The 17,077-nt window shown below is 35.8% G+C and overlaps 3 protein-coding genes across 4 annotated transcripts; all 3 read right to left on the bottom strand.

Annotated features, from left to right (window-relative positions):
* Positions 1–378: 378 nt before the first annotated feature.
* LOC109099517 (claudin-9-like) lies at positions 379–4,140 on the bottom strand. Its single transcript, XM_019113036.2, has 2 exons — positions 3,234–4,140; positions 379–1,410 (listed from the first exon to the last, which is right to left on the bottom strand). The coding sequence occupies exon 2, from the start codon at positions 1,263–1,265 to the stop codon at positions 615–617; it is 651 nt and encodes a 216-aa protein (XP_018968581.1). The 5' UTR covers positions 1,266–1,410; positions 3,234–4,140; the 3' UTR covers positions 379–614.
* Positions 4,141–4,344: 204 nt separating this feature from the next.
* On the bottom strand, positions 4,345–11,226 carry btr02 (bloodthirsty-related gene family, member 2). The gene is made up of 7 exons (XM_042719803.1): positions 9,967–11,226; positions 8,546–8,840; positions 7,986–8,069; positions 7,653–7,877; positions 6,862–7,003; positions 5,603–5,629; positions 4,345–5,509 (listed from the first exon to the last, which is right to left on the bottom strand). The coding sequence occupies exons 2-7, from the start codon at positions 8,837–8,839 to the stop codon at positions 4,965–4,967; spliced, it is 1,317 nt and encodes a 438-aa protein (XP_042575737.1). The 5' UTR covers position 8,840; positions 9,967–11,226; the 3' UTR covers positions 4,345–4,964.
* Positions 11,227–11,263: 37 nt separating this feature from the next.
* On the bottom strand, positions 11,264–15,353 carry si:dkey-120c6.5 (GTPase IMAP family member 7). 2 transcript variants are annotated; one of them, XM_019113028.2, is made up of 4 exons: positions 15,221–15,353; positions 14,475–14,523; positions 13,441–13,545; positions 11,264–13,356 (listed from the first exon to the last, which is right to left on the bottom strand). In XM_019113028.2, exons 3-4 carry the CDS (start codon positions 13,496–13,498, stop codon positions 12,380–12,382), a joined length of 1,035 nt encoding a protein of 344 aa, XP_018968573.1. In that variant the 5' UTR covers positions 13,499–13,545; positions 14,475–14,523; positions 15,221–15,353; the 3' UTR covers positions 11,264–12,379. The 2 variants fall into 2 exon arrangements, with proteins under 2 accessions (XP_018968573.1, XP_042575736.1); XM_042719802.1 differs by having other exon boundaries at positions 14,492–14,523.
* Positions 15,354–17,077: the final 1,724 nt, after the last annotated feature.

Genomic DNA, 17,077 nt, shown 5'->3' with positions numbered 1-17,077 from the left:
TACACATATAAACATTGATCAATGCAGATACACAGAGCACACCAAATATGGTAAACCATACTTGTTTGTTCTTGTGTCACATAAACACGTGAAAGCTTTTGCAAAAACAGCAATTTCTTCAATGTCTTAGAAACTTTTAGAAGTGTCGACATTTTTGTGTAATGCCCTTCAGTGGACGGATAGATATGTCTAAGGTTTTATTTAAAAATAAACTTCAGTTGTGTTTCAAAGACAAACAGAAGGTTTAGATGAACATAAAATAATGACAGAATATTCATTTTTGGTGAACTATTCCTTTAAGTAATATGAGTGACATCATCAGTCATCTGCATAAACTGACAGACCTAAAGAAAAATAAAAATCAGAAATGACACTATAAAGGATTTAAGGTTTTATTATTGAATAACATAACAGACAAATACAGAGAAAGACAGACTTATAAGTGGACATTAGAGGTGGCAAGGAAACTTGATTTCACATTTCTATTCACTACCTCCATCAGACTACAGAAATATTCTGAATGATAAAAAATAGATTAAAATTAACTTGAATCTATCACAATGGGAAACTCTAGCAGAGAAGGCTTTCGGGGACTGGCGTGTCGCTCATGGTCATTAAACATAACCCTTGACCTGGGCTGCTCCACCCGCTCGACGTGGACTGCTCTCGCCGCTGCTAAATGTAGGAGAAGAGGGAATCCCAGGGGGATTGGACCCTGCATAGAGGAGCGATCCACCGATCAACAACAAAGCCGAACCCCCCCAGCCCAGGTAGAGCGCGGGGCCGAGCTCACGTTTGTGAGGAGCCGCCACATAGGGGTCATAGAAATCCCTGATGATGGAATGGGCCGTCCAGCAGACAGGAATGAGAATGAGGAACCCCGCAATGACAAAGAGCACGCCGGACACTCGTGCCAAGCGCGCCTTGAGGCTTGGGAGGCCCACGCACTCGGTGCACTTGATACCCAGAACACCCAGCGTAAGTGCCAGGGTGCAGATGAGCAAAGCGAAAACCGTCAAACCCCGGGCGGCCTTCATGTCACTAGGAAGAGCCAGCAGGCTGTCATAGACCTTGCACTGAATCTCCCCTGTGCTCTGCCAGATGCAATTCATCCACAGGCCCTCCCATGTGATCTGCGCCGTTACAATGTTGTTTCCGATGAAGGCCGTGACCCTCCACATGGGCAGGGTGCACACCAGGAACCCGCCCACCCAGCCTATGATGGACAGGACCAGGCCGAGCAGCTGCATGCCGGTAGTTGCCATGGTGAATCTTTTCCAAGAACGATCACTTGGAAGCGTCCGATGGATGGCAGAGACAGAAACCTTCGATACGCTTCAACGTCGGCGAGAAATGTGAAACTTCCAAAGTGAGTTCCAATGAAGGAAGAGCGTAGACTGACAAGTGGACCTAAAGATTGGAACAAATGAATGTGTATAAGTTAGATAAAGTTACTGCATGTTGTTACAGTATACACTCCTAAAACACATCCTGACAGGTCTTGCATTCTTGACTCTTTAAAATGTTCCTAAGTTATTAATGGCTTTAAAGCAGTCATGTAGAATCTTGCTCCTGGAGGGCCACTGCCAAGCAAAGTTTAGCTCTATACTTAATCAAACACACTTGAACCTGCTAATCAAGGTCTTCAGGATCACTGTAAACGTCCAAGCAGGTGTGTTAGAGATTGGCCATCAGGAGCAGGATTGGACAAACCTGTCTTAAAGAGAAGTTCTGGGCTCAAGTTAAGCCAGGTATTTCCAGTCCTGCACCTGGAGGGCTGATGTCCTGTAGAATTTAGTTCCTACCTGCTAAATCACACCAGCCGAGAAGTTTCTATTAATATATAAGACCTTGAGTAGTTGGTACAGGTGTGTTTAACTGGGGTTGGAAGTAAGGTTTGTTTGAAGGTTGCCCTACAGGAGCTCAGGACACCCCTTGGTTTAGCTCTATTGACAGCATTTGTGGCATACGCTGCAAGAAAAATTGCAAAAATTGCATATCACATAGGACCCTCAAAGGGACAACTTTGGTTCTTATCTACTCATAAAAGATGCATTTAGAGTACCTGTAAGGTAGCCTACTACTATGAACTGTTTAGGGGTAGATAAGGTACTAAGATGTCCCTTTCAGGGTACTATCCCAGTGACAAGCTAAAGGTAAAATTCTATTTTATAATTCAGTTTGTTTTAAAATGGACAAAACCTGTGGTTACAACCACCAGTGTTAAAAAGAGTTTAACGAGAAGCTCATGTTTTTGTTAACATACTTATGTGTTACTCAGTAAACATGTTTTTTATTTGAACTGACAGTTGCCTAAGTTGACTTTGTGGTGGAACTTCTTTTTAGGCGGATGAACGTCTGGTTATTTGTTTTGGAGATCATCCCTGCCATTTGAATATCTTTCTGGTCCAGGTAAAAAGCCACTTTCTGGTATGAACACATGTGTCGTTTGTCTGGTTTAGTGGTGTTACGTGGTTATGACGTTGAAGATGAAAGATTAGATTACAGAAAGATGATTTCACTTGGAGACAGATGTATCTCTCGGGCGTCTGCAATGTAAATTTTTCAGATAGTCATGTGAACAAGCATGTATTTGCTTTCGACTTCAGGCTTTTGCCACTGATCTCTGTTATCTTGTGAAAATCAAGACTTAAATCTTGTAGTATAAACCCACCGTATGCCTTGTGGCAATATTACTAAAACGTTTTATTTTATTGTTTACTACCTGGTCCTATGTGGTTCTATTGTATCCCACCATGATGTTTTCAATGCATTTATATGGTAATTGACATTATGCCAAAAAATGCTGTTTATGCAGTTTAACTTGTAACCCAAAACATTCCTTTAAATATTCATGTGGTTTTATACATAAATATTTGGGCACTGTTATGTACAGTGAGCATTACTGGATTGACTATACATCCGAGAGAATGGGCTCTTTTCACACTGCGGTGGGTGTAGAGCTACGCCTGTGGGGTGAGTGGATTATCTCAGAAAAACATGAGGAGCCTCTGGACACAAGAAGCTTTCTTTGAAACATTCAGAGTGGGCCAAGCAGGCTTGAGTCTGTTTATGTAGATTCTGAATGCTGTTGTGACAGTGCTTCATAAGCATTCATAAACCTCAAAAACACACATTTAAAAATAGCCTGACAAAATTGTTAGTTCTTTTAGTAAGTTATTTACTGAACCAAACTTCTGATTTCCATTATAAATTACTGAAATTGTTTTTACCTGATGGACGTCAATGAGGTCTCTGAAGTTTAACTCCTTCCACAGTCACTCATCTGCTAATCCTCCACCTTCGATCTGGATGCAGAGCTTGACCCAAAATGCCATAAAAATGTGATGGAGGTGAAACCTATAGATTTAGAAGAGGCTCAGCTTGAGTGAATGCAACTTTGGTTGTAAGTTTCAGAGGCAAGGACAGGAGTGAAGTGCTGCCCTCTGGGATGCCAGCTCGGGTCTGTGCAGCGGTGGGCAGAAGCACGCGCTTTTGTGCGCGTTCGTGTCAGTGTGTGAATGCGTTAATGTGTCTTGAGTGTGTCTCCCAGTGCCTGGTGTACCAGCACAATGACTCGCTGTTCTCTCGCCCTCGCGTTCCTCCATCTCCAACCCAAGCCATACATCTAGTCCTCTTTTTCATCCTTTGCCTTCTTGTTCCTTGAAGTGAATTCTGTCGTTTCTTACTACCTTTCATTCACTTTGCTTTCATAAAAGTTCAAGGGGCGAATACGAGTTACGTCTTACTTTCATGTCCCATGACAATGGCATATGTGTAAAGTTATAAATAACATTTAAGGAATAAATAAGTAAAATAATGTACATTTTGTATTAGAAACTTCAAAATTTTTGGATAAGACTGGATTGGATAAGACCATTTTGCTCATTTAAATTACAAATGGAATAATTTGATTATCATAACCTATAGAAATTGTAATAATAACAAAATTTCACCACCATGATGCTGCAATGTTGTGGGTTGCTAAAATGATCTGAGTATTTCTGAGCATGTTGCTTTGTGGTCCCTTGTTAGAAAGAAGTACACTTTAGCATACTTAAAACGATTTTAACAATTATTGTTACTTATACAATTAAATGACCGTTTATTATAGTTTAAATTAATATTAAATGCATTTAGCTGACACAGCTTTATACTGGCTGAGCATAGTGACTATCAATGATCATAGTTTAACTATTGATTATAATGTAAACATTAATGTCATTTCTATTAAAATCATGCATTTAAAAACATGCATAAAAAAATATTTAACACAAGTAAACATTTGAAATCATCAAGCTTAAATTTAGTACATTTAAAATATATTAACTTTAAAATATTAAATAACACAAAAATTTTAATTATAATTAAGTGCTTTAGTATTTAGTCAACACATCAAAACAAGTGCACTTCTTTAAAGCTTGACAAAAGATTATGAAAAGATAAAACAATGATAAACATAATGATTTAAAATGTACTTTAAAGTCAAGCATTTCATTTGACATGATTACAAAACTTTCTTTTAAAAAAAGTGTTCTAAGAAATATAATCATGAAACTGTACTCTCTGTAAGTACATACTACAAGTTGCCTTTTTTCAGTAATATTATATTATTTGCAAGATAAGTTTTTCAGAAAATATATACTTTTAAGATTTGAAGAAGACTAAGTGTACTTCTTTTTCACAGGGCTTTGACAGGATTAATTATTATTATTATTTATCAGCTCAGTGTCTAATCGCTTAAAAAACAGTCTACCTCTCCTGAAAAATATCGGACAGTTTGAGGTATCATTCATGTTTGTAGTGTAGCAATAAAAAAATAACACATAAGGTTTTAGCAAGCACCAGTAATAAATAAAAAGTAATATTTGAAATAATAATAATAATAATAATAAATGAAGTGCATCCTATGATGGCAATGGTAAAGAAAGAGAGGCAGGGGCAGTAAGAGCTAGCATATTGTTTCAGATGCTGCAGCAGCTGCTGCTGATGATAAGGGGAGCAGTGTTCTTTTCCCCGTGGGGTCGTCCCGGGCTGAAGATGGGGTGGAGCTTATCTGTGAAAGTATCTTTGAAAGTGTAGATATGGGTCCCGGTATCCAAACAATAGAAAGACACACGTCCCTCCCCAAAGTCCAGGTAAATAGACAGTCTTTTAGGTTTGTGACTGAGGCTGAAGAAAGTTGGAGGGAATGTGTTAGCGATGTATTGGGTGCCATTCTTTAAGCTAAGCATCCAGAAGCCATTGGCTGGACAGATTGTAAACTTTCCCTTTCTGTTGACAGATTGTTTGGCTACTCCCAGATCCCAGTCAGTCTTGTCTCCAACCTCCACTTCCCAAAGGTGCTTTCCATGGCTGAAGGCTTCCTTGGACATTACGTTAGCCACCCGGTCAAACCTTTTGGGGTTTTCTGGGACTTCTTGTCGCTTATTCGCATGTCTGACCTCCTTCCTGTCCTCAGAGATGTAGAGGTAAGCGTGAGCTGTCCGAGGATTCAGATTTACATCAACTGAAAAGAAAGACGGACGATTAGCTTTGCAGAGTAGACAGTGACAGAAAACTAATTCTATAAAAACATTTATAAATGTTAATGAAAACACACCTGAGTACTTCTGCAGTCTCTTCAGTTCTGAAAAATAACAAATTGCAGATGAAACATAAATGGCAGAAAAATTACTTTCTTTACTATTCACATTTAAACTGCTCTCAAAGGATTGAGAGTTTGGTGAGTTAACCTATTCAGTTATCTTCTGCTAATTACCCCACACTTATCTCAGTTGGCATGCATTTAAAAGTATATATATATATATAAATACAATAGTCCATTATTGATTAAAAATGTAACATGACGAAAATATATATATACAGTATCTATATCTACCGTGCTGGGTTGATTACTATAGTCCATTACTGATTACAAATTTACATGACGAAAATTGTAGTCAGTGACATAATCTGAATTGCACATGTTAGGTAATGTAATCTTCTTTTTGATTACTTTTAGATAACATTACTTTTTACCAAACTTGTTTATCACATAGACTTGAATGCGATTATCATGTACCAAGCTAATAATTAATAAAATCATAAAAATGTCAAAACCTTGGGGATCCTTACATTACATGAACAACCATTAATAAACACGAAAACATGACATTACATGGCCAAAGTCTTTCAGGCTTGAAATATTTTTTTGTCCAGGCTTCCAATATTAATAATTAGTGGAGGTCACTGGATAAGACACACTATTTCACAGCTATGCATCAGCACGGTTTGGTAACTTTAAAGTGTATATATAAGGTTCATTTAGAAAGAATTTCAAAGACAAAAAAAGAAATAAAAAGAACTGAGGAATGACTAGTAACTATAATCTGATTATGAAGATTTTAAAACGTAATATAATCTAATTACAAGTACTTTATTTCATTTTCAATCTGATTATGTAATCCAGCTAACATGTGCTCAGTTAACACCCAGTACTGTATATATATAGTAAATTTGTTTATTTTTTAAACATGAACATATTTGTTCTATACTGTAGATTTAGATAGTTTCACTGTCCAATTCCACAACGGTCTTGGACCTTATTCTGCCACCTACTGGCGTGGATGTATTGTCAACAGTTATGTAATCAGCTTTTTAAGAAGCAAAATGTGATCATACACTAAAATTGTACAGCTTTTAATCCCAGAACATGGAAACATTAATGTTTTAAATGCTAAAAAAGCAAAACCATGATTAACAGAAGAAGCTGTGAGAAGTATGTTAAGTACTAACAGGCAAAAGCAGGAGGACAAGCTATGAGGACAGTATGAATTCTGAAGCATATACAGTAGCATTATTTGAATCATGCAGTCGTACCAGCTTTAGAAAGTCTTCTAGCTTCCATCGTGACTGTATCCATGAAGTCCACCACAGCCTGCCTGGTGAAGCCAACACAAGGATCAGTCTCCAGCGTGACTTTAGACCAGTCTCTCATCGCTCGCGGTATATCACTGAAGCTCTGTACATGAAAACACAGCAATTATTATATACTATGCAATACTCGCTAAAAGGAAAACTTCACAAAAGGTAATATTATGTCATTATTTGCTTGCCCTCATGTCATTGCACATCTGTATGACTGTGCTGTTATTTTTTGTGAACAACATCAATTTCAATATGTTCTTCACTTATTACATGATTTCAGAAGACTTTGAATATTAAACACAAGTCATATTGACTACTTTTAATGTTTTCTTTGGTTCTTTCTGAGCCTTTTTGGAACAGACATCACTAGTTGTGTGAGCTGTGTAAAGATTCATCAAACATTCTTCATGTACTGGAAAAAAAAGGAACATACAGCTTTGGAACAACATGAAGGTGAGTAAATGATTACTAGATTTTTACTTTTGAGAAGAATACTACTTTACAATACTTAATAATAAATAAAAACTCATGTTGTTTATGTTAAACTGTTGTTGCTCAAAATTAATAACAAAACAAAAAATAAATAAAAACAAAAAATAAATTAAAAAACATTTCATATCTCCTATCAATACAACTGTTAATGATACACAAAAAGTAATGTGATTTTTGTATTCAGCATGTCAAACATCATAAAGAAACATTAAAAATAATGTCTTTTCAAAAGAGAAATTAAACGTGGTTACCTTTTTAAGACGCTCCTTGTCATCCAAGTGCTCAGGGTTGGTGCGTCCATTTTCCAGTTCAAGCATTTCTTTCTCCAGGTCTTTTACAAGTCTTTCAACTCTTTTCTCCGCCTCTTTTTGTTTCTGCTCAACAGCAGCCACTACCAGTTTATGGCTCTTCTCTAAGGTGCTCAACAGAAAAGAAAACACCCTTTGACTTTCCTGAACCTCCCGAAGACACGTGCTCTGTTTGGAGAAAGAACAGGTTTAAAAAGAAAAAAAAAAAAAATCAAATGTATTGAAATATTATTTGTGGTCATGGTTTTATTCACCGTGTGGCAATCAGTCACATACCTTTAGGACCTTTAAGGAATTCTGAAGATTCTCAATCTTCTGAAATCTTTCCTGAATCATTTGCTGCACCTCTCCTGCATTCTTCTGTTTGCAGTACATGAGTGAAGAACAAAACCACAGAACTGTTAAGTGTTTTTTTATTTTCTTTTTGGAAATGTTGGGTTGATCATTAAATCTACTTAATTTACATTGTGTAGTGAATCCTGAGAAAAATAAATGTATCATATATTATTATTTTTACAAAAATATTAAGCAGCACAACTGATTTCAACATAGATAATAACAAGAAATGTTTACTGAGCAGCAAATCAGTATTTTAGAATGATTTCTGAAGGATCATGTGACACTGAAAACTGGAGTAATGATGCTGAAAATTCAGGTTTGCATCACAGGAATAAATTAAAAATGTAAAATATATTCAAATAGAAAATGTTTAATCTTAATTTGATTTAATAAATATAGCCTTGGTGAGCATAAGTTCCTTCAAAAACATAAAAAATATGTAGTATAATAAATGGGAGTTTTTTGTTGTTTCGTTGTTTTTTAATGAAAGTACTCACAGGTTCATCCTGAAGTTCATCCATACTGAAGAACTTGGATTTAGCAGCCAAACGTGTCTTCCTGTAGTTTTCAGTGACGTCCGCCAGTATGCGGTTCACGCTGATATGGGGTCTGGAGCCAAAGGCCCTCCTACAGAGCGGACACTCGTCTGACCCGCTGCGGCTCCAGTAAACACGGAGACATGCTTTACAAAAGCTGTGTCCACAGGGCGTTGTCACGGGGTTGCTGAAGATCTCCTCACACAGAGAGCACAGGAAGTGCTTCTCAGACAGGAGACTCATTGTAGATTCCATTACAAATATATTAAATTTCTGAGAAAACATGACAAGATACAGTATATTTGCAGTTGAAGTATAAATGCATCTTATTTTAAAAACGGGAAGATATAATTATGTTAAAAGATCAACATTTCAGAAAGAAAATGTTTTATACTCACCTGACAGAATTTGTTCTTGTTTTATTCATTTGCAGTCAATTGACTCAATTTCTGAGAAAACATGACAAGATACAGTATATTTGCAGTTGAAGTATAAATGCATCTTATTTTTTAAGAATTTTAAGAATGTTTAGATATTTGTAATAGAAAACAAGACAAAAATACTGTGGAAGATATTATTTTTTTAGCATGACTCCATGAATTTATATCCTTTTAAGGCCTTCATCTGCAAATTAAGACTTTTTAAAACATGCAAAAACCTTGTAAAAGTTCAGTGTATAAGTTAAATTCATAACTTCAAGTAATTTAATAAATGTGGTGCACATAATATGACTATTTGCATAGCCTGTTTTCTCCCAGTAACTTTGAATAAGTTACTAGTGATGGTCTGGTGTTGGACAGAAACACATTAACTAAGATAAGAGACCGGAAAATTCTTGTCAGACTTATTTAACACAACATTCCAGAGTTTAAAAAAAATAAATAAAAAATAAACCTTATGCTGTGCTCTTTATAAGCTAACTTGACTTTCTGCAGCAACTGCCATTTATAGAGGAAAGCTTGAGCTATTGTGTCTATGTAAATATTTACAAATGCTTTATATAATGAGTTTGTGTAGAATTCCACTGAGTGTAATGGGGATCTTCAGAGGCCTCTGCCGAGCGTGTGGTATGGAGAAGAACGGGTTCAACCAGAAACCTCATGTCGTCATCAGGACATATCTAAATATTTATCTAGCAGGTTTCGGGACTGATTTTCAGACATGTTTTTGAAATAGCAGCTATAAACATTTAGTAATAGGTCTAACTTAAAAATGAACTGTCTATTTCTAAATGTAATGGTATTATACAATTACATCATTCAAATTGACCACTTATTTGTATCATCTTTTTAAAAAGCTGTATTGTGCCGGTTACCCTTTACTCTGTGAGCTAACAGTTAAAGTTACAGGACAATAGTTAATGGAAATCTCATTGGATCTTACCTGTACTTCAGCAGATGAAGAGAGTCATTCACTTCTCCTATGGTGAGTTTCAGAAAGTGAACTAGACCATAAAGTACATAGGTGTGTTTTCAGCAAGGGGAGGGGCCAGACAATGCCGAGCTTGTACTTTACACTGTGTCACACACCTTACCAGATCATAAATAGAATCAAATAGCTTTAAAGTGTTGAAGTTGATTTAATTACTAATTTAGACAAAATATCAAATGTACAGCATTATACAACAAATTTCATACAACTAAATAGTTTACGTATTTTATTTATTTACATATAAATAACATCTCATATAAAATCTCTTGTACACACATATTTACAGTTTAAAATGTATTAAAAATACATTCACACAGTGCCTTTCAAAAGTTTAGATATGCCCTAAATCCTTATTTTTTTTGACGTTGATGCATTAAAATTACTTGCAGTTATTGTCCAAGACCAGCAATAATGATTTCCGTTTTGATTACAAAATAATGGCTATATATAGACGTCACAGTCAGATGTGGCAGCTGTAAAGATTATTGAGTCAGAACACTTTTATAGCATTACAGATTGATTGGCGATTACACATCATGATTTATAAACAGCTTTACAATCTTTATATGTTTTGAATTCAAATAAAGTTAAAATATGTTTTTATAGTTTGTGCTTTGCTAATGAATGGCAAAAAATGGGATTTCTTTTTTTTTTTTTTTAATTGGAAAAGAATAAGGAAAGGACCTTGAGTTAGGACTGGAACTCAGTAGCTGCCCACAAAGACAAACACTGGCAAATGCAGTGACTAGTCTACTTCATCCTCAGAAATCCTCATTGTATCATTGTGGATAATAATAATAATAAAAAAAACTTACTTTCTTTACTTCCAGACAATGTTTAAAGAAAGTTTGAAAGGCCAAAAGCATTCACTACATGATCTAGTCTATTACAATGTAAAAAATGCCCCTATAAGTTATGAGAGCAAAAAAATATTTATATATTATTTATATATAATATTATGTTATTTATATTTATAAGATATGATGAAAAATCACATGAGCAAGAGTGACATTTTCATGAATATTAGTGCTCGAGTGTGATCACAAAAGTTCCTATTAACTTTATACAACAGTTCACAAAAACAAGAAGCTTTCCACTGAGTGAAATTTTAGACACAATATTGTATTTTTATCCACTGTTTCACCAACACAACTATTTCCAAACAAAGCCGGAGCAGAACATTTGTGTTTCTCATAGCAACAACACAAAAAATTAAATAAACAAACAACCCACTTTTAAAAAAAACTCATCTCATTTTCCAACTCCCCTAGAGTTAAACAGTTGAGTTTTACTGTTTTCGAATCCATTCCAAAAGTTGAGAAAAAAGTTCATCCAAAGTTGAGAATGTAATGTAAAAATATGAGAGTATAGTTCCTAGCCATATCAGCCTAGAAAATCACAACTTTTCATTTTTCATCGGTCTAAGTGCACGATGTAACTACAGAAGAGTCAAGTTTTAAATAGGAAAAATAGAAACTCTTCGGTCATTTTTGAGCGAGATGCTAATGGTCTAACCAGATTTAATGATCCATGCTAATCTAAGCTAAAAGTGCTACCGCCAGACCCGGAGATTGACTGAATGGATCCAAAAACAGTAAATCTCTAGGGGAGTTGAAAAATTAGCCTATTTTCAAAAAAAGTGGAGTGTTCCTTTAAGACAGGCAGCTCATTTCTAAATAAACCAGCCATTTTCAACAAATTGTTTGAATGAATGATTCAGTGAATCAGTCATTAAGTGATTTATCACCACCTACTGGCGGTTTTAGTGTCATGTATATTTATTCATACCAGGCCCAAACCAGCAAAGCTACCAGCACAAAATCACACTAATTATAATATTGCTTAATTATAGTTATTGACAAATCACAAAAAATATTGAGATATAATTTCTTGTCAGTAACCCAATGCACACATCTATGGGAGGTCCAAGGATGTCAGAAGCCGACACTATGCACAAAGTAGTCCTTAAGTAGGAGTGGGACGATAAATCGATACATGCATCGCGATTCTCAGGAATCGATTCTGAGCTTAGTTTTCAACAGCAGATGGTGCTCCAGGCCATCGCACACTCAAATGCTCACGAAGAAGGGTGCTCGTGCGTTCGGCTGAGTAATGTAGTGGTTAAATCTACTTGCACCTCGGCTTTTATGTTTTTATGATGCAAGATTAATGTAAACACAGTCCACTGTGAACATTCGTGTAATTCGCTTCAACTTTTAAGAACTTTATGAATGATTATTTAAGAAACTGAAAAATTATTATTTTAAAAACTAAGCTCAGAGTCGATTCCAGAGAGAATCGCCATGCATTCAGAAAATCGCAGAATCAGTCCACGGAACTGATTTATCGTTGCACCCCTACCCCTTAGTGGGCATCTGTGAAGGATTTGTAAATGTAGCTCCATGCTGCATTAGCTGCACCTCCAAGCACAGCACCTAGACCAGCACCAACAGCAGCTCCCACTGCCATTCCTTCATATCCCACTGCAAATCCCAGGAGTCCACCAACAAACGCACCTTTTCCTACTGCAACAGCATAATCAACAAATCTAACTGTGAAGCCAAGCTTGTCTGCAACAACCAGCTCTGCTTTCTCTCGGCACTCTAACTGTATCTTTTCTTTATACTTCAGTTTCTCACTGGCAAGCACTTCTCCTGAATGTTGGTTCTCCAGCGCCTTCAATGTCTCCCTGATCTCTTTCTCCTTTGATTTTTTGATGAAACGCTCTTCTATCTGAATTCTTTTTTCGGCATCTATAAATTCCATGTTTGAAAACATTTTATGCTCTGAGTCCATCTCATACACCTGGCTGAGCAATGCTTGTGTCTGGCTACCCTCAAGCAAGTTTACTTCTCCATTGAAGAAGAGGTAGTTCTGGCTACATTTCTCAGCAAGCTCTCTAAAGCTCTTATTCTTTTTTACCTCGTCTTCTAAGGAGAGCGTTCTCATGCCTTGCTCATAGTATAAAACAATCAATGTGTGCTTCAAGACACATTCCCCAAAGAAGTGCACCATAGGCTTCAGTATGTTCATAGTGTCAGGGGTCAAGTTAAATGGGTCTACAACGAACACCACAGCATGAGGACCTGGACATGAGAAACAAACTGCCTTCCTGAGCTCCTTATGAAGTATATTGTCCGGTAAGTCATTATCCTGAAGATTTGGTGCATTGACTAGGGTTGTGTTTCTCCCCTGAACAACCCTTGAACTTTTCTTGGTAGCTGAAATATTGACTTCATCTCTGGTAAAGACGTCTTGTCCCAGCACAGACCGTGTCAGAGAGATCTGACTCTGACTTGAGTCGCCAAAGACCAGAATCCTCAGTGGTGTTTCTCTGCTCACTGTGAGATGAAGTTAGAACATCTTTCATTGTTCATCAAATTAACCGTAATTTCTTAAATGTTCTGAATGGTTTGTCAGCTCACTATGAGGTGGACTGTCTAAGCTCAGTCTTCTCCGTGGTTTCCCTTGGACTGATGCCATCTTAAATATAACACTCACAGGGGTTGAAGGATTCAGGATATGCTACCCTATTAAAGACAAATAAATGTTTAGAAACAAGTAACATCTATATATAGATCAAATAACTAAAAAATAATTAAATAATAAAAAATAACCATATATTTTACCATTAAAAATTTTTGTTACTTGAAATAAATTAACTAACTGAAATAAAATAAAATATTAAAAAAGTAAACATTTTATTTTAGCTAATGCCAGGATTTCTCATTTTCAGTTACTGATGTAGTAAAATAACTAAAACTGGAATAGTTATTAATAAAAATTACACAGACTTCAAAAAAGAACTAAGACTAGTAAAAATGACAAAAAAAGTAAAAAAATAAATAAATAAAAAAAGACTAATAATGAAAATAGAAAAACAAAAATTAGAACTAATTCAAAATATTCATGAAAAAAAAAATAGTATCTTCATTTAGGTTTTGCAGAACTTAAACATGTGAGTAAATGAAGACAGAACAGGGAAGTCTTGGCCTAATGGTTAGAGAGTCAGACTCACAATCCAAGGGTTGTGAGTTTGAGTCTTGGGCCGGCAGTAATTGTAGGTGGGGGGAGCTCTCTCCACCATCAATACCACGACTGAGGTGCCCTTGAGCAAGGCACCGAACCCCCAACTGCTCCCCGGGCGCCGCAGCATAAATGGCTGCCCACTGCTCCGGGTGTGTGTGTGTTCACTGCTGTGTGTGCACTTTGGATGGGTTAAAGCAGAACACGAATTCCGAGTATGGGTCACCATACTTGGCTGTATGTCACGTCACTTTCACAGGAGTGAAACATTATGCATTTTTTTAGACTTTTTATTTTTCATTTTCAGTTTTATTTTTACTGTACCATTACAACAACACAGGACATAAAAGTAGCAATATAAAAACCATTAAAATTAACTAAGTATAGTACTTTTATTTAAAACAAATCAAAACAAAACAAAAATGAAACTTACCTCTGAAGGTCATGAACTTCAGAGGTCACACCAATCCAGCAGCATCCCACTAAAAATAATGAAGCAAACAGTTAAGCACACTGATTCAGTTTTATTTATTAATGGTAATGTTGTACTACCTACTTTACACATATTGTGTAATTAATCACAAATTAAATATCTTACAAATAAATCACTCTATCATTATGAGACACTGTGTGCACATTTTGGTCTATAAAAAAGAGAGCATTAATAAGAAATCATTACAATATATTTACTAGAAACTGAAAAGAGCGTTGTTGTGGTTGTAGTTTTTTTTAGGCCACTTACGTGTTTCTCATAAAAGTACATTTGGAGGTTTTTAATTGGAAACAAGCAACACATTCTAGCAACAGAAAAGTCACTACCTAAAGCAGGGCTTCCACCCTCTTTCTGACATGATTGTTTTCTAGCATGATTGGTTGGACCGCTTGTCTTTCTCGACTGCATTAGTTTAAATATGTATTTTCCAGTAAAAGGCACTTTCAAAAGCTTCATTTTTGACAAAGACACAGCCTATCTGTCACGACGCGCACTAAAAAGTGCATCATGTGCGTTAATTCATTCGCAACCAATATCCATAACAATTAGGCCTATTTACTGATCCAAAATATGTCTTCTTGTATTAAACAACTGTCACAGAGTGCACTTGCATGACGGACGCGTTCTCAAATAGCCTAATTTATTTTACATATTCAACACATAACAAAGCTCGAATGTGTACATACCTATTTCATGTGGTTTTCACCAAAGTATAGGTTTATGAAAGTGCGACAAAAGCTGTCTGGAAAAAATACGTAGCAGAATGCGAAAATGAAAGTAGTACAGACCTTCTTGTATTTCTCATGACTGCCGCCTGCTGCCTTTAAAGTGTAGCATCACTTACTGTACTTTGAGTAAAATAGCTCAATTTGTTTCTACCTCTTCTAAATATAGTTTTGAGACATTTTATTTGATTAAAACTAGTGTTTGGGGCTATCAGTGCAGCGCAGTGACATCAGAAACAAAATTCTGCAAATACACATACAGACATTTTTAAGATTTTCACATTCAGTTACATAACAAATTTCCTTCAAACTGAGCACAATAGTCTTCAAAATGTGTGCCATTTGTCTAGCATAACACAGTTATATAGTAAAAAGTGTATACTGTAAAAAGACTATGCATGTTGTTTTACTATAACCTATTTTTAACAGGGGAACTTTCAAGATGGGCACCCAGTTACTTGTTTGACACCATCAGCAAATAATTTTAGAGGACTAGTATGCAGTGTATGGGATAATATGATGGCTTTAAGTTGGAGAGGGTATATTTGCAATAGGTCAGCGGTGGGTGGGGGTTTGGTTCCCTTTTTCTTGGTTTGGACCACTGCTCCTCAAAATGTCTGTGCACAGCCCTAATGTGGTTCAAAATATTAATTCAAAATACTACCTTATATATATCTGCTACCGTCACACTTGAAAAACACTGGGACATGGCAGCTATAAATGCAAGATATATTTTTATTTAAAACAGAAAGGTGCCTGATAACATCATCAGAAAAAAAATAATAATAATTAAGCAAAAATATAGGACAAACCATACTACATACATGTACAATTCAATACAATTAAGCAATCAGACATTTCAGTAAACTGTTATAATGTGTAATTTAAAAAAATTTAAAATTAGAAAAATTCTAAATGTTGTCTTGTGCTCTGAGACTTTTGGACCCCATATAAATCACATAATGTAATACAAGTTAAATGACCTCTAAAGTAGTTATATACTGTCATAAAAGTTACTGTGTGTCCAGGGGTGTGTTTTTCTTTTTTGCAAGAGAAGTTCTTTTTCTCTTCTTTGAAATTCCCTGGAGAGTAGCCCAATATTTGAAATGTACTCTAAAAACTACATCTAGCGATTAATACAGAACCATATGTGTTTTTCATTTTTTTTTAAATGTATTTATTTTTTCACTGATTAATGCAGATGCTCATAAGCAAGAAATACTGTACCTAAACATTTTTTTTTCAGAGGTGGCAAAAGAGTTTTCTCTGTAATCAAAATGCACCCTATTTGTTTTCTAAATGCATGTTATAGGTATTTGTGAACAATTAATCCGTGCATATGTTTTTGCAGGGATTACCAGGGTTGTGTAACAAAAACAGCCCTATTGGTACTATAGCCTAATCTTGCTTAAAACTAGCACAATTGCTATCCTTGGTATAATTGGCTATCAAAACCACTCCTTCTAGGGGTTTTTGCAACCCAGGCTTATTGAAAATATGTGCCTCTAAATACATTTCTGCAACCCCGTTATTACCTTACTGCATGTTCTGAAGCAGTTTCAAAGTGAAATGAGTGAGTGGCGCTGAAAAGTGGGTTCAATATGTGACCCTGGCACGTTTATTTATTTATTTATTTTTTTGTTTACGTTGATATAGGTACGTATTGCTGTTTTTATTACATTGCTTCAGGTACTTATTGCGGTGGTTCATAGTTAAAATATCCGGGGATGTCGCTAAAAGTTAATGCTTTGTCGTGTTGGAAATATCCCCTACACCAAACCCAACCATAAACCTACCCGATAGTGTTAACAAATAAAA

This window comes from Cyprinus carpio, chromosome B3, assembly GCF_018340385.1.
Source record: "Cyprinus carpio isolate SPL01 chromosome B3, ASM1834038v1, whole genome shotgun sequence".
Taxonomy (NCBI): Eukaryota; Metazoa; Chordata; class Actinopteri; order Cypriniformes; family Cyprinidae; genus Cyprinus; species Cyprinus carpio.
This window is presented reverse-complemented; position numbering and strand designations above follow the sequence as displayed.